Source organism: Lampetra fluviatilis, chromosome 35 (assembly GCF_964198595.1).
Source record: "Lampetra fluviatilis chromosome 35, kcLamFluv1.1, whole genome shotgun sequence".
NCBI classification, from domain to species: Eukaryota; Metazoa; Chordata; class Hyperoartia; order Petromyzontiformes; family Petromyzontidae; genus Lampetra; species Lampetra fluviatilis.
The window spans coordinates 2005423-2027720 of NC_136309.1; the positions used below are offsets into that span (position 1 = coordinate 2005423).

The 22298-nt window shown below is 45.5% G+C and overlaps 2 protein-coding genes across 7 annotated transcripts; one reads left to right on the plus strand and one right to left on the minus strand.

Annotated features, from left to right (window-relative positions):
• Positions 1–1729: 1729 nt before the first annotated feature.
• Positions 1730–8709, minus strand: TMUB2 (transmembrane and ubiquitin like domain containing 2). The gene is made up of 3 exons (XM_078872678.1): positions 8495–8709; positions 3703–4315; positions 1730–3331 (listed from the first exon to the last, which is right to left on the minus strand). The coding sequence occupies exons 2-3, from the start codon at positions 4305–4307 to the stop codon at positions 2962–2964; spliced, it is 975 nt and encodes a 324-aa protein (XP_078728804.1). The 5' UTR covers positions 4308–4315; positions 8495–8709; the 3' UTR covers positions 1730–2961.
• A 236-nt stretch (positions 8710–8945) lies between these two features.
• Positions 8946–22298, plus strand: LOC144944646 (uncharacterized). 6 transcript variants are annotated; one of them, XM_078873002.1, is made up of 10 exons: positions 8946–9076; positions 9552–9657; positions 14262–14280; positions 15062–15260; positions 15592–15772; positions 17290–17396; positions 17998–18141; positions 18657–18737; positions 19611–19823; positions 20803–22298. In XM_078873002.1, exons 4-10 carry the CDS (start codon positions 15063–15065, stop codon positions 20917–20919), a joined length of 1041 nt encoding a protein of 346 aa, XP_078729128.1. In that variant the 5' UTR covers positions 8946–9076; positions 9552–9657; positions 14262–14280; position 15062; the 3' UTR covers positions 20920–22298. The 6 variants fall into 6 exon arrangements, with proteins under 6 accessions (XP_078729128.1, XP_078729129.1, XP_078729126.1 ...); XM_078873000.1 differs by lacking the exon at positions 8946–9076 and adding an exon at positions 11122–11213 and having other exon boundaries at positions 9612–9657; positions 14223–14280; XM_078873003.1 differs by lacking the exon at positions 8946–9076 and having other exon boundaries at positions 9191–9657.

The window sequence follows — 22298 nt, forward strand, 5'->3', positions numbered from 1 at the left end:
CTGTTAAGACTTTCATTTCATGTCTGGTTTTGTTTGTAAAGCCAGAACTGTGCTGCTGGTATTGTGGCAGTACAGAAATCGGAGGTCATGTACCCATCTGTGCGAACCTGAGCATGATATATCCTCTTCTTGGTTCTTTCGGTAAAGTCACGTAGTAGGGAAATAATAATATAATAAAAAATAAAACAAATACAATTCTCACGACGTTTCGGCCACACCGCAAGCAGCTGTCTTTCTGGCAGACCTGTTCTTCACCCGAGGACGGCTGCTTGCATTGTGGCCAACACGTGAGAATTGTATTTTATTTTTTATATTTTTATTATTTTATTATTTCCCTTCTACGTGACTTTACCGAAAGAACCAAGATGAATCCCTGCAGTCACGAAAGCTTTAAATCGAAATATGATATATCCTCTTGTAGTGTTTTCTGACTACCAGTGTTCTCCCATTTGTACTCCTTGAAAGTGTCTTGGAGTGGTGAGGAAATTATATATATGGCCATTGCAAAGAACTGTAGATTTTTCACATTACAATAGCTTCTCACTACAATAAAATATGCAGCATGCAGAGTACGCTACACCTATTGCCATCACAGCTCCTCCAGTGTCTTCCCCAGCACCTGATGCATCAGTCAGTCCTTAATGGTTGCCCCCAGTGAAGAAGCTGATATGGCTGCATGTTAAAAGATGATACACCAGGAGCATTTTAAAGAACACATCAGCAATAGTTGCTGTATTATTTATGTATATGCACTTAAGAAACTTGTTGCCTTAATTTAGGAAAATCTGATTGCCTCAGTGGGCAACCTGATATGGCAATCAGATCCCAGGTCACATTGCCCCGATAGTGTGCTTTGAGGACCAATCTTTTGCCATATATAAAAAATAGGTTTTACCCTCTGGAAATAACAGGTGTTAAGATGTTCAAACTCCAAATAAACCTTTTGCAAGGAATCAAGTCTGCATTAACCACACGTAATTGTGGTGAACATGCTCTGATAATATATGCAGTCTTTGAAATTGATTGGCCTACACCAGAGCCTTCTTTATGCGCTAAAGAAGGCTGTCTGGTGTAGGCCAATAAGTTTCGAAGACAATTCCATATCAGAGCATGTTAACCACAAGTACGTGTGGTTAATGCAGAATTGATTCCTTGCTAAAGGTTTCTATTTGGTGTTTAAGCATCTTAACACCTGTTTTATTGCCAGAAAGGGTAAAACCTATTCTTATTTTTTCATACTTTTGATACTGGCAAAAAGGTCCCAATCTTTAAATTTTCAACATTTTTTACTTGCCATGGGCATACAAAGTTGCCATAGTTGCTGATAGTAAATGCACTGCCAGCAACAATGTAAATACAATTGCCAATATCAATTAAGGCCTAAAAGACGGCTTTCCTCTACAACAATAAAAATACATTTGAAAGTGCTAGCATGGCAACAAGCGTCACCTTAATGAGGCAACATTGGAAAACATTTGAATGTAATCCAACAGTTGTTTACTACATGGGTGTCAAATAATTTTATATACAAGTATATCAAGTGGCCAAAACGAGGTCCGTGGTTTTCCCTTGACCGCGAGTGGATTCGTGACATCACACGTAGCTCGGGAAGCCAAGAGCTGGCTCTGATCAGACAACCTTAATAAGGTTGACAATGCTAGTGGTCATTAAAGTATGGCCACAAAACGTCACTGCCTCAACAACCAAAGCATGTTGTGTTAACACAATGGAAAGGCTCATTACAGAAATATTTTATTCAAACATAACTCAACTCCAATTACATTATTTATTGTTGAAGACGAAGTTTTAAAACACTGCTTTGAACGCCATCCCGATAACCTTTGACCTCACCCAGACCACTGCATAACGAAGGCGCATCCTTGCTTGGCCCAGTCACTCGGCCTCACGGGGGAATGGGCGAGGGAGGAGAGTGGATGGGGATTGGAAAGGGGATGAACAGAGATAAATCCGGGGGGGTGGTGGGGGGGGCTTTATCCCTGCACACCACTGTTTACGTAATGGACTGCAGGCTGTCAAGAGTGACTGGCTACAGCCTGCCCGAGGTGGTCATGAACACACGTTGCGTGCAGAAACACAAAAAAAGGGCACTTATAAATGCAAACGGTCCCCCGCCGCCCCCCCGAAGAGGCACGCCATCGTAAATTGCTGGCCTTGTGCCTGCTTGCATTGGTTTCTGCATCGGCTGGCTGGCTTTCCGAGTAGGAGTCATACATAGTAGTCACGTGTGCCGACTCGCAAGCATGGAAATTTGCTAAATCTCTCGAGTTCACTTTCTCGCTCCTACAAAGAGAAGCCTATCTCTGCCCATGGGAATAGCCAGTGATTACGTGTGATAAATGTCATCACCCCAATGACTTCGGGTGCACATTGAACATGGATACACATTGTTATAGTACACTAATAATAAAAATATGAACTTAATAAGCGCTATTTAAAATTATTTTGAAGCAGTAAATATAGTATAATTAGGTGAAAACGTGTGCATGTACTGTTTAAAGTTATTCAAACAGAAGCTCCGCCTCATTGCATCCCGCTGAGCATTATTCAAGCATTCGCCCCTTTATATTCATATAAAAAATGGCCTTTTGACATGTTTGATAATATAATTAATGGGCGCTGTGAAAAGTGCATGCTTTGTTACAAGTACCGTTATCAGCAGTGCTTAAATTCTGGTGGGCAAAGGTACATGGCGCAGCTTCCGAGGTTACGATGTAACCCGGCACAGCGGGGCATCGACAACGCGCACTCACAAGAGGACACTGCGCAAGCGACGGCAAAGACTCGCAACGCCAGGCCGCGTCGCGTCTTTTCGGAGAATTTAAGCACCGCTGCGTAAGCCCACAGTACGCGTGCATCTCAACACTGGCAGGCACTACAGAAAACGAATGTGTAGCATTTAAGACGTTGTCACGAGCGTTGCGAGGCCCAGGGCTCTGGGGCTCATCGTCTGTAAGTGTTGAAGGCGATGACGCTGAAGATGACGGTGACCCCGACCAGCGAGACCGTGGCGGGCGCGGTGAAGAGCTGCTTGTAGGCGATTCGCGTGTACCACACCACGACCAGCATCAGCAGGAACAGGGGCAGCATGAGCCCCCCCAAGTTCAGGCCGTCCGCGTTGGGGTCGGCGAGCGCGGCGTTGATGCGGGCGTTCCAGCCCGCGGAGGGAGGTGCCGTGGGCCGCTGCGATATGTGGCAGTGCAGCACGCAGCCGTGGTGCAGGCCGTACGAGGAGAGGGGCCGGCTGTCGTCATGCAGCAGGCGCCCCTGGTAAATCAGCCGCACCTGCTCCTCCTGTCCGGGGAACTCCACGCTGAAGTTCGCACCGCGGCACGAATGAAAACTCGTCAGAACTTTCAGTTTTTTTTTTAACATCCATACACGGCGTACAGTAAAAATCGCACAACGCGTGTATTTACTTGGTAAACCCGAAACAATTTACATTTGTAATGCACCGATAATTATAACAATTGTCTCAGAGTGCAGAATTAAAGGAAGAATGGGAGGGAAAGGGAGGGATATAGATAGGAAAGGAGAGGAAGGAAGCCATGAAGGGGATTGAAAGGTACAGTTGAAGGCAAGGGATAAACATAAAAGCAGGGAGAGGGGACGAGGCAGAGGTGATGTGGAGGGAGTTCCAGAGCGCAGATGCATAGCAGTTAAAAGCAAGTAGAACAAAAATACCTTTTAAAATGTCCAATGGTGTCACTAGGCCGGACTCTGACGATTCTCTCAGTTTCATTCAAAAACTTGAGCCGGATCTGGATTAGTCTGTCACCTTCGGGAGCTGCACTACTGCTGTTCACAGCCTCTTCCAGCGATTCCGCACTGCCGCCGCTCCGCTGGTCCTCGGCTCTCCTGCGCAACACCGGGGAGTGGCTGGGACTACTGCTGCTTCGCACTTGCGATGGCAAACCATGGTCTCCTACGTGCGAGGATGATGAACCGCCTTCAACCGAGCCGCTGCCATGCGTGTCCGACTGGCTGTTAGCATCACCGGCCGCTTCCCCCGTGTTACCGCTGCCACCGGTGGCCGAAGCGTCGTGGCTTGGTTCGGGGCTCGCACCACCGCCGCCGTCGCCGCTGCTGCGGTTGGCTGGCTGCGGTGCGGTGTGCGGTGCGGTGTGCGGTGCGGCCTGCGGGGGCCGTCCCCGAGCGTCTGCAGGCCCCGTGCGGCCCCAGCTGTCGGCCATGCTCGTGGAGAACCAGACGACGGCGAGCGTGGCGAAGCCGAGCGCCGCGGTGCATACCACCAGCACCTCGTCCGCGATGCCCTCGACCAGCACCATAGCTGCACCTACACGGGCGTCGGTGGAAAACAGCGTCACGTTCACCACCGCCAATACCAGAGCTGCTGTACACCTGTAGCCTTAACAGACTGTTGGAGCAAGTGCTGTCAGCGAGCACCTATGCAGGCCGACACGGTAAACAAGGGGGTGGGTGCCCAGCACTATCGGCGTCTGTCTTTGTCTCCTCAGTGGTGATGTTTACACACCACACAAGATACCCATTTGAGGCTCAGTAGATCTAGGCCCATGCCTAGTTCAGATAGTCGTCACCAGTGTTGGCCGTGAGCAGGAATCGAACTCGGGTCACCGGGTTCGTAGCGCAGTGCGCTAAACGCTATCATACCACTTGCCGCTGTTACAGCTGCACGCGAGACTAAATAATTTACATGGTATAAATTCACGTCATTCATTCACACAAAGCATCAGCCATCTTCATTTTTCAGGAGTCGGCAGGCCTGGGGTCGATTACAATTGTGACTGTGTCATTTGGCATGAAATGCAGTCACAATGTAATTGTAATTTGAGCTAGCAATGCTGCAGTAATTACTTTTACAACTACCTCAGATCTGGCAGGAGGATCTTAATCCACGAGAGTCCACTGCCATTCATTGTAGGGGCTGCTTTGTACACAGAGGAAGTGCATGCACATCAGGGAACAACACTAAAAAAACTACAATGGCTTCACAAACCCATTTGCTGTCCCGCCATGTTCTGGTCAACTCGTAGTACAATATTCTGGGTTAAGGATGTCTGTGGACATTAAGAAGAAGAGTTATAATGCATGAGATTGTTATACACAAGGCAATTTATAAACGCACACAATATTTCACAGATGTAAATGACCATAACTCCCGGAGCCAAACTCGGCAGAGCTCAAAAGCTGGGCGAAAAAGAGGTGGTGGGGCCTTTAAGAGTCTCTTAAAAGTCAGTGAAAATTAAATGCTGAGAATTTGCAGCGGGATGGTGTCACACACAATGACGGCTGCCCAAGGAAGAAACGATGCCTGGCAGTAACGGTTCTGGTCCTAAGTATAGAGATTGTTTAAACTCTTGACAGTCCAAACATTAGCGCTGGAATTTTGCATTAATATTTTGAATAACACGGATTCTTAAGTTAAAGAAAACATGAAACTCTCCACCCCTAAAAAAGTCTTACCAAGACAACTTTTTACCAAACCCAACACTGTGCACCAATCTCGCCTACTGCGAGTGTCCAAAGACCCAATGGAGGCTCAAAGGAGGTCTTCCCGTTACCTGTGGACAGGTGAAAGAAGTAAATGTCGCAAAGTGGATTTGCCGGCTTCCACTCCTCAAACTGCGGTGTGAAAAACGGCCGTTATCAAAGATACCAATTCACAAACCACTGATTTAATTTGAAACCAGTTTATAAAGTGTTTTTACCAAGCACCTAGTATGAGTGCTTGCATTGAAAAATATGTTTTTAAATATCTCGGTTGCAAAATGCCTGGCTCGTAATTGATTTAAACAAGGAACAGACCACCTCCTACTTTACCTAGCAACCTAGCAAGGTACCTTCATTGACTAGTTTCGGAAAAAAAATAGCATTGCCTATACAACACAGGGACTGGGAGCAATGGCTCTGCATGCAGCGATCTCATTGTCATTGGTAGAGAGAGTGCTCAATCAGCTTTTAGACTCCGCTCAGGACCCCAGCCAAGTTGTGGGTTGCAAGCCTTTTGCCCTCAATGTATTTAAGACCCCAGGAGGGAATTGCCTCGAACTACCTTGTCACAATCAATGCAACCCTCCAGGTGCTCTTCGTCCATCAACTAAGGTGTTTTTTTACGTACTTTCTATCAACCTCTACCCACTCGCTCGCCATCATAAAGTCATCTCGGAGAATGTTAAACACCGCTGTCGTCGATGATTGTTGATGTGTCACGTGCCAAACCACGGCCTCCATTTCTTGAGACTCACTCCCCCTGGACTATCTGCACTGTCAGGCAGAAGGCTCATCTTCAAATCAGATTTTTAAGAAAAAATACGTTGTCTTATGCCTTGATATGATCAATGTAAACATGATTTATGTTAACGCGTTCTTTTTTTTTACTGCATCCTCTCTCTGCGCTGCCTATAAACCCTCGACGACTGTAGAGTTTTGTTACTGCCTTGCCTCACACAAGCAAGGGAGAAGTACTGACGTCCACTGTATGCCAAGCAAGTGATGAAAATGCCACATTCACATGGCGAAGGTCAGCCTATCCATAGAATGCTGCTCTCCATAAATCAATCTCTCCTAAAACTCAATCCTTTTGTATCACCCATAATTGTCCACCTAGTAACACAAGCGCAAAACGGGTGCTCTGTTAATCCAATCTGCAATGCCTGCAGATTACAACACTCCCTCCTCTTCCTTGCCTCGTCCTGTCCGCTATCAGGAAAAGGCAGCGAACATGGCCAACGCATGATGAGAATTTAACCACCGCACCAAATGCAAGCCAGAGGAATCTCTCAATGAGGCCCCGTCAGCATTTGGTGCGGAGACTCCACTACGTCTCGTATGTAATAATGGAGAGTACACTATGCCTCATCAGTACAGTAATGTACTACCTGTACACGTTATCGATATCAGTGGAATGTATCACACACTGATAAATATAACAGGACAAACCAATACCGATGAGATTGTGCACATGGGCTCTACAGGTGACATAGCAAAAGACCGTATAACGCTTTCAACCATGCGTTTGTCATCGGAAGCGTTTAGTTAGCGATAATAATTGCCGACCCGCCCATCCTGGACATCTGTGAAAAAGAGCTTCATAGCTCATCGGATTCCTCCGATGGAGACGGAACGAGCGAATAACGCAAACACGGGCTTCACCCCATTTGGAGAGAAAAAAAGAAAACCAGTACAGATGAGATAACAAGGTATAAAAGAGAGAACGCAGAATGGTGAATAACACCTCATTAGTACCACCAACACTTAAACAGCGGAGATGTAGAATCGCTCTCACTACAAGCAGTGCCAGTGTGCCGCTGCATATCACATTTCCCGACATCACCAATGCTGCAGGTTCACAGGGTGACCAGTTACATAACGTCCCAGATTCTACCTGCTCCGGCAATAGCCCGACGCTCAAAAGCCAATGGTGGACACTCCACATTCCCATGACCAGGCCGGTACATCCATGTGGATCAATCGCTATTCAAAGTACTGTAATCATTTACATGGCGCTTACATTCCTCAGCAAACTCAAAGGGGGCTTTGCATCACACCTCAACTCAAGCATATCCACACGCACTGCCATAGTTTGGTCAAGGGGACCCCCAGCGGCAGGCAGCAGTTCGTGTGCGGCACGGGTGTACGCAACAATGGGCTTGCCAATACAGTCGTTGTTATACGTTAAATTTCGATTTAAAGCTTTCGTGACTGCAGGGATTCATATTCTTGGTTCTTTCGGTAAATACTCTTGGGTTTTTTCGGTAAAGTCACGTAAATAACAAATATAAATAATATAAATAATAATAGAAATATTTATATTATTATTTATTTTTTACCTACGTGACTTTACCGAAAAAACCTAAGAGTATGAATCCTTGCAGTCACGAAAGCTTCAAATCTAGAATCTTTCGGTAAAGTCACGTAGAAGGGAAACAATAAAATAATACGTTCATGCGTTCGCACTAGTTCTTATGCAGCAAAGCTTCCCGGACAAACGCGTAGGAACTAAATAGTACCGTGTGTGGTGTGAACTCCGTATTCTGTCCATCCACACACAGAGCACGACAGCAGAGCGACTAACAGCGGCGCTTTAAGTTGCACCACCATCACCCGTCACGAACGCGCCTCGAAACAACAACGCAGACGCGGCGTGCGACCCGCTGGTGTGTAGGGGGGGGTGTAAGGAAACTCCACAGTAGCATGGCCAGGCCGAGTCCGTCCACTCGTGGCACCCGCGGCGTCTCAACCCTGCTCGCGACCTGCTGGTGTGGGGGGGAGGTGTAAGGAAACTCCACAGTAGCATGGCCAGGCAGAGTCTGTCCACTCGCGGCGTCTCAACTCTGCTTGCGACCTGCTGGTGTGTGGGGGGGGGGAGGGCGGGTGTAAGGAAACTCCACAGTAGCATGGCCAGGCCAAATCCGTCCACTCGCGGCACCGAGGCAGGAGGCGTGCGAGTGTGGCGGCGATGTCGTCGGCGTACAGTGCGGAGATAGATGCTCACCACTTTCACCTCTTGCTGCGTTCCGCCGACAGAGGTGGGAGGGGTGGGACGGGGCTGCTTCTCCGCTGGCGCGAGGCGACTGCGGGAGCCGGCAGGGGTTTCGATGAGGCGTAGAGCAACGCGCGAGATCAATGAAACGCGATGAATATTGGAGAGGAAAATTTTATCACAGCGCCTCAAGTGACGGCAGCAGCCAAACCCCCCTTCCTTCGCCACGTGACCCGCACGGAAAAGTGAAATCGATTTTTATAACGAATTACAATCGATTCGATTCTTCCTGCTACGCGTGTTAGAGCCGTCACACCGGTGGGAATCGACCGCGGCGATTTAGTCCCCGCGGTCGATTCCGCTTTAAAGTGCACGCGGCGGTAGGTGAGTTGCATCGATTCTCAGGAATCGATTCAATGGCTTTGGGGTTTTTTTTCACTCTCGTACAGTGGTTGCTATGGGATTCAGTTTCTCATCCAAGGCGAGTCGAGTTTATTTTGTTTAACCCGGGTGAGAACTCAGGGGACCAGGATCCGTCTGATTTGCAAGAGTCACCATTTAGTCTGCTCGTAGAGAGGGAGGTCGGAGTTGGGGGTGAGGACGATGATTGTTGTTACGGCTAATCCCAATTGGGTCAATTTTGCGGTGTCATTTTTTCCATTCTAATTTTTTTAAATTTAAAAGCCTGCACACGATGGCCCCCCCTTGCTAATGGCGGGAGGGAATCTTTGACGTCCACAGCGAAGCAGGCGGCTTGTAGTATTATAGTTGCGGTTATTCCGTACCGCAGTATTGACCAGGGCGGCCGCTGGTTTGAACCGCGAACCTCTGCGGCAAGTGTCTAAGTCGCCGACTCAATGTTAATGACTTTAAAAAAACTAATGTTGCTTATGTTTAACGCTTGTCAAATCTCACGTACACGGTCCAGGTGCTGTGATTGAAACTCAAATTGCGTGATAGAAAATAGTAAAAACTTGGCTTAGAGAACATACGCATGTGTGTAAATACAAGTCACTGAGGCTTGTGTCACGGCTGTCAAAGATCAGAATCACAATTTGTATTTATACAGGAGGAATCCGATGAGCTGCAAAGCTCTTTCTCACAGATGTCCAGTAGGGGGCGTGTCAGAAACAAAACAAAACAAAAACACGATCGGAGTGCAACGTATAGGAAAGGTAAACAAAGCACTTTAAAACAATGTACACTAATAGAGCGAAACAATTTTGTTTTATCTTACCAAGCCCACTGACGAATTAAACTTATACTGGTAGGAACCCACTGGTTCCACCAGCCCACAGGGGATTATTGTGTCCGTCCGTAGTGCAGGAAGGGGCTGGGTGTGGAGGGTGGGGAGGGGCTGGGTGGGGAGGGGCTGGTCACCCCGTGGTGCCCTTATAAAACTCAACGTTTAACCTACTCACGCCGGCTTGTGCCCGCCCTCACAGTCGGGCATATTTGTGGAATACACCACGCCGCCGTTGACCCTGGCCATTGACCGAGCAACCCAACGTTCCTACCAGCTCCCTCCGCAGGAATGTGTTTTTTCAGAAGCCACCTGGCCACAAATGATAGCTCAACAAAGTGGCTAATCGCGTGGAAATGTTTAATGGTCATTAATAATAGAATCTGAGAGTACGTCCCGCGAGAGATGGAGCTTTTAGAGGCCTTCATCCAGCAGTCGATCCATCACGGCCGATGGATTTGGCGATGAAGTCTCAACGCCATGAGATGTGTCGTACATGTCCCGTGCGTGTGACCACCACGGCGAAACTAAATGCCACTGTTGCTTTTCACAAAGCCGTACGAAAGGAGAAGAATTTCGATTTAAAGCTTTCGTGACTGTAGGGATTCATATCATTGGTTCTTTCGGTAAAGTCACGTAGAATGGAAATAATAAAATAATAAAAAATAAAACATTATAAAATAATTCTCACGACGTTTCGGCCACAACGCAAGCAGCCGTCCTCAGGTGGAGAGCAGGTCTGTCCATTATACGTGACTTTACCGAAAGAACCAAGAAGATGAATCCCTGCAGTCACGAAAGCTTTAAATCGGGATCCATATTGTTGGTTCTTTCGGTAAAGTCACGTAGAAGGGAAATAATACAATTATAAAAAATAAAACAATAAAATTCTCACGACGTTTCGATTGGAACACGATCAATCATCATCAGGTGTGAAAACCACAGCGAGAAAATGTTCTTATTGTTTTATTTTCGACTATTTTATTATTTCCCTTCTACGTGACTTTACCGAAAGAACAAAGAATAAGGAGCAGAATGCCACTGTGGACGTCCGCTGTCCACGGAGAGGGCTTCGGGAGGGAGAGTTCCTGGAATTGTGCGATTCCTCCCTCGAAGGAGCGCAGACTGCCCGTGCCCAGGAGCGTGTTTTGGTGTTTATTCAGTGGGGTAGTCGGGGGTGTTTAGTCCCAACGAGTCGGTGGCGTCTACTTGGTGGAGGCCGTGGTGGTGGCGGTGGTGGTGGCCGTGGTGGCGGTGATGGTGGTGGTGGTGGCCGTGGCCTTGGTGGCGGCCGTGGCGGTGGTGGCGGCCGTGGCGATGGTGGTGGCCGTGGCGATGGTGGTGGCCGTGGTTGTGGTGGTGGTGGCCGTGGTGGTGGTGGTTGTGCACTGTGCAGGGCTGCGGCCACGTGACCTCGCCCGAGGCCGTCGCCACGGCAACGGCGCCACGCGCGCCCAGAGACGTCGCAGGGAGGGAGAAGCCGACTCGGTGAGACGTCAAGACGCAGACTCCCAAAACACAGACACGTCTCAAGACACAGACACTACTCAAGACACAGATACTACTCAAGACACAGACACTACTCAAGACGCAGACACCCAAAACACAGACACTACTCAAGACACAGATACTACTCAAGACACAGACACTACTCAAGACGCAGACACCCAAAACACAGACACTACTCAAGACACAGATACTACTCAAGACACAGACACCCAAAACACAGACACTACTCAAGACACAGATACTATTCAAGACACAGACACTACTCAAGACACAGACACTACTCAAGACACAGACACCCAAGATACAGATACTCCTCAAGACGCAGACACCCAAAACACACTACTCAAGACGCAGACTCCCAAAACACAGACACGTCTCAAGACACAGACACTATTCAAGACACAGACACTACTCAAGACACAGACACTACTCAAGACACAGACACTGCTCAAGACACAGATACTACTCAAGACACAGACACTACTCAAGACACAGATACTACTCAAGACACAGACACTACTCAAGACACAGATACTACTCAAGACACAGACACTACTCAAGACACAGACACTACTCAAGACGCAGACACCCAAAACACAGACACTACTCAAGACACAGATACTACTCAAGACACAGACACTACTCAAGACGCAGACACCCAAAACACAGACACTACTCAAGACACAGATACTACTCAAGACACAGACACCCAAAACACAGACACTACTCAAGACACAGATACTACTCAAGACGCAGACACCCAAAACACAGACACTACTCAAGACACAGATACTACTCAAGACACAGACACCCAAAACACAGACACTACTCAAGACACAGATACTACTCAAGACACAGACACCCAAAACACAGACACTACTCAAGACACAGATACTACTCAAGACGCAGACACTACTCAAGACACAGACACCCAAAACATAGACACTACTCAAGACACAGATACTACTCAAGACACAGACACTACTCAAGACACAGACACCCAAAACACAGACACTACTCAAGACACAGATACTACTCAAGACACAGACACTACTCAAGACACAGACACCCAAAACACAGACACTACTCAAGACACAGATACTACTCAAGACGCAGACACCCAAAACACAGACACTACTCAAGACACAGATACTACTCAAGACACAGACACTACTCAAGACGCAGACACCCAAAACACAGACACTACTCAAGACACAGATACTACTCAAGACGCAGACACTACTCTAGACACAGACACCCAAAACACAGACACTACTCAAGACACAGATACTACTCAAGACACAGACACTGCTCAAGACACAGACACTACTCAAGACACATACACCCAAGATACAGATACTACTCAAGACGCAGACACCCAAAACACACTCCTCAAGACGCAGACACCCAATACGTAGATACTACTCAAGACACAGACACTCAAGACGCAGACACTACTCAAGACACAGAGACTCGTAGGGACACACACACACAGAGACACGAAGAATGAGACAGACATAGACCCCTTGAGACACACAGAGTCGTGAGACCCGGAGACTCGCACAGAGGCATAGAGACGTAATCAGAGACATAGATACTAAGACGTAGAGACACACACATACCCGCCATATAGGCTTAACAGACTGTAGGGGCAAGTGCTGTTAGCGTGCACCTATGAAGGCCGGAACGGTACACGAGGGGGTGGGTGGCCAGCACCACGCCCGACCGCCTTTGTCTCCCTAGTGGCGATGTTTACACACCGCACCAGGTACTCATTTAAGGCCGAGTCGACCTAGGGGAGGCCCAGGACCGGTTCAGATAATCGTCACTGGTGTTAGCCGTGAGCGGGAATTGAACCCGGGTCGCCAGGTTCATAGCGCAGCGCGCTAACCGCTACACTACTCACAGACATACATACACACTCACAGACTCAAACCCACATAGCCCCTAGACATCACCACGCCTGCCTGTCCCGCCGGCCCAGGTGATGGGGCTGAGTGCACTCCGTTGTGCCCGATTCGGGATCTCATCCACACTGCCCCATTGCCTCTCAACACACAAAGGGTCCCTGGGTGGTACAAGCGTGAAGGTTGTCGCGGTTTTTGGTTCTGCTCTCGGTTGTTGTTGTGTGTTTTTTTTATTTTGAGTACCACTGCGTAATAATGTTGATGTTCAGCGTGGTGCCCGACGACATTTAGGAGCCTCTTGTAGAGGGGGTTGATTAATTGAGTTTCTGTAAGATTCTCCCAGTGTGTGGAGCGAGAGTCGGACATCATCACATGCGTGGTGCTTCAGGTTCTGTGAGACGTGGCCACCTTCGCGTCTTTGAGACTGTGTGTGTGTGTGTTGGGAAGAGACAAACATTTGTCAACTTTGTCATTTCGGGATTCAAATTTGCTAAATTGGCCCGCGAGACTGACACACAAATTGCCAGCTTCTGTGCATGAATGCACAGGAGGTTGTTAGCATCCACTTCACAATAGATGACAATCATAAAAGTGTTATGGTCGTCATACTATATGATTCATATTGACATTTTAATTAGCATCGCATAAACTAAAACTAACACATGCTTATGCGTTTTAAAGGTGTTTGCACTTTAGGACCTGTTGCTGTTATGATATTTGTTTTTCATGAAGTTAATTTCCGAGTTTTAATTTGTAGCACCCCATAACCTTTTGCTGTCGTGATGTTCGCGGTTGCGATGTTCGTAACTTTACTTTTCAATTCACAGCATGATAACTGGTTGCTCCTGCTATCTTTAATCGTGCGTTTTAATTGTTTCGTGACTGAAGGAATTCATATTCTTGGGTCTTTCGGTAAAGTCACGAAGATAGGTTCAAAGAAAATAAGACGACCGCTTGTGTTGCGATCGAAACGTCGTAGTTTTCTGTAATTTTTGATGATTTTCTTTGAACCTATCTACGTGACTTTACCGAAAGACCCAATAATATGCATTTTTATGTTAATGATATTTTTTTCACCCAGGTCTCCTTCAAAAAAGAAACTTCTGGTCTCATTTTACAGCTCTTACCTGGTGATAAAGGTATTATTTGATAGTAACTTCACACCACTCTAAAACACTCTTTAAGTGTAATGCACTCTGTCAGCATTAAACACAGAAACGTGCGTGAAGAATAACAAGTATTAATACAGTAATTCGCCCATCGTATTGGTACCTGTACATTGATTTTTTTTTTTACGTGAGATTACATTGCTGGGGAGAGCGAATAAATACTGTTTATAGCTCTGAACACAATGACTGTGGCCAATAGTAAGAACAAGCTCACGCTTATATACGTGTGAATACATAAAAGTCATTGTCTGGGGGCTCCCAAAGCTCTTGTCAGTGAATGTGCATTTGACCAAACTCACCATGCTGGTGAGTGCTGGTTGGTCAGAGGGAGACACCCAGGCCCTGTTCAGATATCGCTCGCCACTGATGTTAGCCAGAGCCATCAATTGAGATCAGGTCACTGCGTTCAGATCGCACTGCGATAACCACCACTTCTCCCCAATAAAAACCTGTAACTGTGATCATAAAACTCATTTTTTGCCTGGAAGAACAGTGGTTAGCAGACCCACGATATGAACCCGGTGACCTGATTTTCATCCGGGCCACATGAACAGGTCCTGGATTCCCCACCCTTTACCAACCCACACTGAGCAGTGTGGTGAAGTATTGCCGAACAACCCCCAAGATGCTGGGCATGGCATGGAGTGGCCTCCAGCAGTGGTTTGACAAAGGGCTGTCCACTGTCAACCACAATTTGATGACATTAAGTTACCTTTGAAACGATTGCGGTTCCCCTCGTGCATGAGTGCAGCATGGCTCGGCGACGGCTCGAGGAGGCGGTGAACACAGCGAGGGAGCTCAATGAACAGCTTGAGCTGATGAAGCCGGAGCAGAGCTTGCAGCATCCCCAGCATGTGCTCCTGCCCCGGGACAGCTATGGCATCTACAGCCTGCAGTTCTCCCCCAGCGTGCGCAAGCTGGCCGTCGGCTTTGGCAATGGGGCTGTGCAGGTAACCTGCTCCCCGAGCATAATGTCAGACCTGATCAATCCACCGCTGAATGTGAGGCATCCCCCAAGCTGTCACCGTCTCTCGCAATCCCGCAATTGAATTAATTCAAGCAAATGATCCAAACATGAATTTCCTGTGAAGCCTTCCCCCATAAAAGCTACACTTTCAGGGATGTGCATGCTCTGTAAATATTTACTGCGGTTGAAGACATTTGAATGACAGTCTCTGCACCATTGTTACTTGATTGGGGTTCGTCATCACCCTCCATGTAGAACACATTTACATGTAACACATCACTGTCATTCTTCGCAATGGTGTTTTTATTCTTTAGGTACTGAGGGTTCCGGAAGGAACCCCACAGGCAGACCTGTGCCTTGGCCATCCAAAGCGACAGGCAGTCACCTGCATGGCCTTCCACCCCAAGAACATGGACCTCTTGGTGGCCGCGTCTGCTGACGGCAGCGTCAACGTTTACAATAGCGAGACTAGCGAGTGTATCCTGTCGTTCACTGGTAAGCAGCGGCTTCACGCAGGCACCTTATATGGTTGTGTCCACCTGTATGAGAAGTAAAATTAGACATTAATATGTTACAATTAAAATTAGAATAGAAACAGTGATTAATTTCCATACAGTACCTCTGTCAATCAACTGCTGAATGAAGGCACCTGTTCCCCCATGCCATGTTGATTTGGGGTTATTTGACCATAGTGGTCAGTGCGGGTTGGTGAAAGGGAGATAGGACCTACAACCCGTTCTGATATCATCACACGTCAGTGATATTTGCTGTGGTTGGGAATAAAACTCAGGTTTCTGGGTTCATAGCATAACGGGCTAACCACTATGTATTAGTTGGAACACATTAATGCACTTAATTTATGTTCAAAAGCACTAATTTGCGTCTCATGAGTAGATTGGATAGGTTGATATATAATGAGAGTGGTAATCGGGTGGTGTGACTTAAGCTTTATCAGTCCCATCAAATTTAAGTCAGCTTTCAACTTTGTGGTATGATATGGACTATGTTGGCTGCTATACATGAAACATCGTGTAACAAGTACAGCTCAGTTTTGTTCCAGAAGCAGTGCCCATATACTGACGTTTACATTGTGCTAGAATATCACATCAGTCACCTGTTCATCGCTGAAGGTCTTCTTTCACAGCGTGCAGCTGTATGTGAAGGTTATCAATGAGGGTGAACACAATCGCGGCTCCCATTGAGCAGATGGCCCAGTTACGTTTTGGAGGGCTTGTTGGTTTTTGGTGAAAAGATTGAGTTATATTTCAGCAAGTAATGTTCACATTTTTTAAAATATATATGCAGTACATATACTGTCAATTTGACCAATGGGGTCCCAGTATTTAATTTTGAGCAGGCTTTTTGTCTAACTTTGGATTGCTGTTTTTAGAGTGTGGCAGTCTTTATGAACTGTTAGTAGTGCTGCGCCCAGCTAAATAGTTCGGAGACAGCAAATTTTTTCAAAGACCACTCATTTCTGAAACAAAAATGATTGCATTTTAAACTCAGATTTCATAATACATTAATGTAAAATTAAATATACATCAGTAAATATGATTTATTTACTCACAATTTTACATGCATGAAATATCTCAAACATGGTCAATGATAAAATTGCTGTCAAAAAATTTCAGGCATTCCAGTTTTCAGTTCAGTTTATTTTATTTAACCATGATAGAACCCAAGCGACTAAGATAGTCTCATTTGGAATAGTGACCTGGGGATTGGGGGGGTAACAATAATCACTTGCCCCCCTCCAATTTCATTTTGCCACCCTAACCCCCCTCCCCCACCCCTCTTAGAACCCCCTTTGACTTCAGTAATACTTCATTTTGCATATCTCTGTGTGGGACTTCGCAGAATTCATGATGAACACATTACACGTTGGGCCATTATCCTCACTGTTAATGATTTAACTTTGCAGCGTTCTGTTCCTCCTTCTATAGGACATGATGCCACTTTGTGAAGCGTGATCTATGTTAGGCTGCGCTGACCACGTGCTCTTTCTGCAGAGGAAGGAAATGAAATCAATGGACTTGATTTCTGTCTGGATGGAAGCGTTTACGCCACGTGCGGGAAGGATAAGAACATCCGCGTCTACGACAGTCAAACAAATCAGGTAATGTTGCAGTGGCCAGTACTACAAGAAACAAGAAAACAAAACGAGAGGCATCCTTGAACAATATGAAACACCAATGCAAAATGTGTGAATGTTGAATTTAAAAAAATCCCCTTTTCCAAATGCGAGTTTGTGTTTTTTGAGATAGCATCACCTGACTTGCACAGAACAGCTGAGCAACCACAGCCTGTGCAAATAAAAAAGAAAAAATACAGTGTTGATAAAATATGAGCGGGTACACCGGTGAATATTTGGGCAAGGCAAATAGAGTGGAGATTGCGTGCCATTCATGATTCATTGCAGCGATCAGTAGTAGCGAGATGGTGCCAAAGACACCACTGTGATCATTGTTAAATAACAAGAGCTAACCTATTCAATTGTTTCTTGCTGTGATTGTCCCACCTGATGACGGACGCTTGTGTTGCGCCCGAAACATCATGATTTAATTTATTTTATACCTACGTGACTTTACCGAAAGAACCAAAGAGTATGGATCCCTGCAGTCACGAAAACTTCAAATCTAGATTAAAAACAAACCTTACACATTCATCTTCATACTTGACGTTTGTATATGTTTCTGATCTCTCATTTCTCTGGCTAGATGGTCCATATGTACGAAGCACCCGACATTTCCTGTGAAGACATCAGCCTGACCAGTGGGCATTCCCGTCGGATATTTGCACTCAAGTTTCATCCTGAAGAATTGCACTACTTCGTCACAGGAGGATGGGACAACTCTCTGAAGGTTAGTGCTCTCAGTTTGGAATGTAGTCTCTGATCAAATGAATGAGCCTCATGTTTAAGCCTACATCTACATACATCGTTCTCTTGGTACGGTGATAATAAAATAATCGTGACTGCTGGATGAAGGCCTCCCCACACCTTTTGGCCATGGGTGTTGTTTGATTATACATCAGCACATTGGTCAGTGTGGATTGGAGAATGGGGCTGGCACATGACCGGTTAAGATATAACTTTCCACTGCGACAAGAGGGAATTAAGGTAACACAAAAGAGTTTTCAAAGGGTGTAATGAGTAAAAGAAATGTGAGGTTTTTGATCTGAAATCTTACTGAAATAGTAAGATTCGTAGTACACATTGTTTAACTGCAATTTCACGTAGAACAATGTTATGGCAACAAAGAAAACTTCACGCAACGAAACCTTAAAAGTAACTGTTTTCATAATTAACTTTTACCGAGTGGAATATTACTCTCTTCAAACTTAAACAGAGCAGTAAGCACTCACATTCCTTTCTCAGATCTGGGACAAGAGGATACCGAGCTGTGCTCGGAAGCTTATCATCGGTCCACACATATGTGGCCCAGGCATCGACATCAAAGTAAGTTTTTACAGATCGTTATTTTTACATGGGACCTTTTTGCCAGTATCATTGTATGACAAATAAGAATAGATTTTACCCTTTCTGGCAATAAAACAGGTGTTAAGATCTTCTTGGTTCTTTCGGTAAAGTCACGTAGAATGGAAATAATAAAATAATAAAATAAAACATTATAAAATCATTCTCACGACGTTTCGGCCACAACGCAAGCAGCCGTCCTCAGGTGGAGAACAGGTCTGTCGAGGAGACAGACCTGTTCTCCACCTGATGAATCCCTGCAGTCACGAAAGCTTTAAATCGAAAGGTGTTAAGATGTTAAATCATCAAATAGGTACCTTTTGCAAGGAATTAAGTCTGCATTTGCCACACGTGTTTGTGTGAACATGGAAACAAACATGCTCTGATAATGTATACATTGTCTTTGAAACTGATTGGCCTACACCAGAGACAGCCTTCTTTATGGCCTAGTCTCACCAGTGTCATATATCAGAAATAGCTGCTCACCCCGAGCTATTAATGCCCTGAAATGTGAATTGGCTTTTGTATTGTTCGCCTTTTGACGTTCTCTGGTATGACACTGGTGTTTGTTTGCATGTTCACCACAAGTACATGTGGTTAATGCAGACCTCATTCATTGCAAATGGTATCTATTCGGTGTTTGAACATTGTAACAGAAAGGGTAAAACATATTCTTATTTTTTCATATAATACAATACATTTGAAATGCCCCATTTCACTCGTGTTTTAAAATAATAAGTCACAAGTACACGTGAGAAGACATTATTCTCTATTACTGTACCACAATAATGCAGTTTGTAAAAAGTAACAAGTCAGAGACAGTAAACCATAACATGTTTGCCTAACATTTGCCAGGGCAACAAGGTTTTGACTGCGTCATGGGTGGCCCAGAACTCGCTGCAGCTGTGGGACTTTGGCAGCTGCAAGCAGGAGAAGCAGATCCCCATCCCGAGCGAGCCGCAGCAGGGCGAGTTCTTGTACGCCGCCCAGTTCTGCAGCCGCGACGTTGTCATCGCTGGTGGCAGTGGCACGAACACTGCTCATGTCATCAACTACAAGACTGACCAGGTGAAACAAACCACAGTGAATCCTTTCCCGTTCCGATGACGTACGGAACTGGAAGAACAAACTAATAAAATATCTTTATGGTTCCGAGGCTCCCACAAGGCCATGCGGGAGGGCATGTGGTACAGTTTGGTGCCAGCTATCATAGAGTGCGGTCATGTCTCTACGGTTCTCTGCGGTGAGTACAATGCCTTTAAAAACAACGGCCCCTACGCCTCTCTAAATAAAATGAATGCTGAACCGTTTGCGCGTTCCGAGATTCAGCGGTGTTTGGGACCCACCCTACAACTTGCAGAACCGCAAAGGGTTAATGTCTTTGCAAGTGGCGCTTAAACCAAGGATCGCATTACTGCATGTGGTGGTGTAGTGTACTGTAAGGTTTATGGATATGCAGCCACATCGTATTTTTGCTCTATTTGAGTGATAAAATGTCAGCACGTAACAATCGATTACGATGCATGTTTGTGGTCTCGGTATGTGCCTTGAATCGTGCATGAAAGATTCGATTATTCATGATGTTTGCAAATAATATGCAAAAGTCACAAACATTCCTTTTTTTCCGCCTTGGTGTTTTGTATTTTTAGTTTGCATTGAAAAGTGCTTGATATGCTATTTTGAAGTGCTAAATATATGCAAGTCCTTAAACCTGTATATCCCACCGTAAGAGAGGTAGATTTACAAACATTGACAACAGGATTCTATGCATTTAAAATCAACCAAATCATTACATGGTATTAGTCATCCAGTTTTATCACGTGCTATTTGTGAATCATCACAATATATAAGAGAGTTTCGTTGTTTGGGTGTTTACATCACCATTTAACTTGGAGGACCCAATCTCTGCATTTAATCTAAGTTGGTGCCTCAGGTGGCTCAAGTGTTGCAGTTCAGGTTGAAAACTTTCACAGCCTGTACGTAATTCTGACCGGCCCACCTGCCTTGCTGTGCTGTGTGTCGATGGCTCTGTGTGTGTGTGTGACAGGTGCTGGGCAATGTGCCAATAGGAAAGGCTGTGCAGGTACTGGACACTGCTCTCGGGGGGAAACACATTGCTGTTGCTGGAGTTGGTGGCAATCTTCATCTGACATCCTTAGTTTGACTTTGTAACTTTGTATGTATGTTGAACGTCTTTCGCACCCTACGTAGCGAACCGTGCTAATCGGAGGTGCGACACCTTAGAAAGCAACCTACTGCCTTGCTTCGTCCGGAGACGCACGCGGGTGGCAATTATAATAGATCAATTAAACCGAGTCAAAAAACGCGAATGTTCTATACTGCCCCACAAACTAACAAAAGATTACATTATGCCGAACCTCTCGACTGATATTTTAATTTTGTAAGATCAAAAACATTTTGAAATTGTAAGCCCCTTTGCAATGGGTAATTCATTGCCCAGATGCGATATGTAATCAATGTTAAGTGCCACTATCGTGCACATTGTTTTTCTCATTGATGATTGTAATGTACATGTACACACGTGCATTTCTCTGTGCAGACGCGCTGTGCTGCTCATCTCAAAGTAGTCTGATACGGCTGGGTGGCTAGATTTATTCAAATGACTGATTCTGAGATAATTCAGTAATTCAATGTCACATGAAGAAATAACATTTCCGTTTTTTCTCTGAGGCCAGCAGTTGCCCTCACACATGTACTCGTGTTGTACATTATAACACAAATTAAATTTGACGACACATTCATATCACCAAAGGAGAGAATGGACACGAGAGGATATGCAGCACAGAGACAGCAATGAAATCAGCTTGTGTGCAGGAGCTAGATAGATCGTTACATCACAATACCATGAGAATCATAATATGAATTTATACTGCAGGAATCCGATGAGCTATAAAGCTCTTTTTAACAGATGTCCAGTAGGGGCGAGTCAGAACATTACAAAAACAAACAATACAAAAATACGATAAGAGTGCAAAGTATAGGAAAGGTGGTGACGACTTTGGGAGGCCTTCATCCAGCAGTGAATAGATAATGGCTCATAATGATTCATATCTAAATGTGGCTTTGCTGACGAGGGCCATGTGGAAGGATGTGGACATTTCTAGGCATCACAGCCCTTGTACAACTTACACATTCTAACTCGTACACAGTAATTGCTAATCTAATGGCCACTTGCAGTGTTTGTTACAAAAATTTATGCCATGACAAGGAGTGAAAATATGATTTAGATGGGGTTTTTTTTCTCCTTGGGGCTTGCACTTAATTTTGGTAAGAATTTGGATGGAGGACAATAATGTATTGTTTTAGCTTTGTTTGGTCTTAGTACAATTGTGTTGTTATGCGTCTATGTCATTTGTTTGATGCATTGATGTTAAGTTTGCTGTTCAATATGTATACTGCACTTGGATATTTTGATAGCAACGTCATGTAAATCTAGCTTGCAAATACAGTTTGTATTTAAATAATCGAACTAAATCCGTGCTAAACAATATAAAAGAAATATAACTACAGTAGTCTGTAAGC

Excerpts from the sequence above, each read along its gene's own strand:
- LOC144944646 (XM_078873002.1), top strand. The coding sequence starts at position 15,063 with ATGGCTCGGCGACGGCTCGAGGAGGCGGTGAACACAGCGAGGGAGCTC. Across the intron at positions 17,397-17,997 it reads ACGACAGTCAAACAAATCAG|ATGGTCCATATGTACGAAGC; the intron begins GTAATGTTGCAG and ends TTCTCTGGCTAG. Across the intron at positions 18,142-18,656 it reads GATGGGACAACTCTCTGAAG|ATCTGGGACAAGAGGATACC; the intron begins GTTAGTGCTCTC and ends TTCCTTTCTCAG.
- TMUB2 (XM_078872678.1), bottom strand. The coding sequence starts at position 4,307 with ATGGTGCTGGTCGAGGGCATCGCGGACGAGGTGCTGGTGGTATGCACC. Across the intron at positions 3,332-3,702 it reads ACCATTGGACATTTTAAAAG|CGTGGAGTTCCCCGGACAGG; the intron begins GTATTTTTGTTC and ends TGCGAACTTCAG.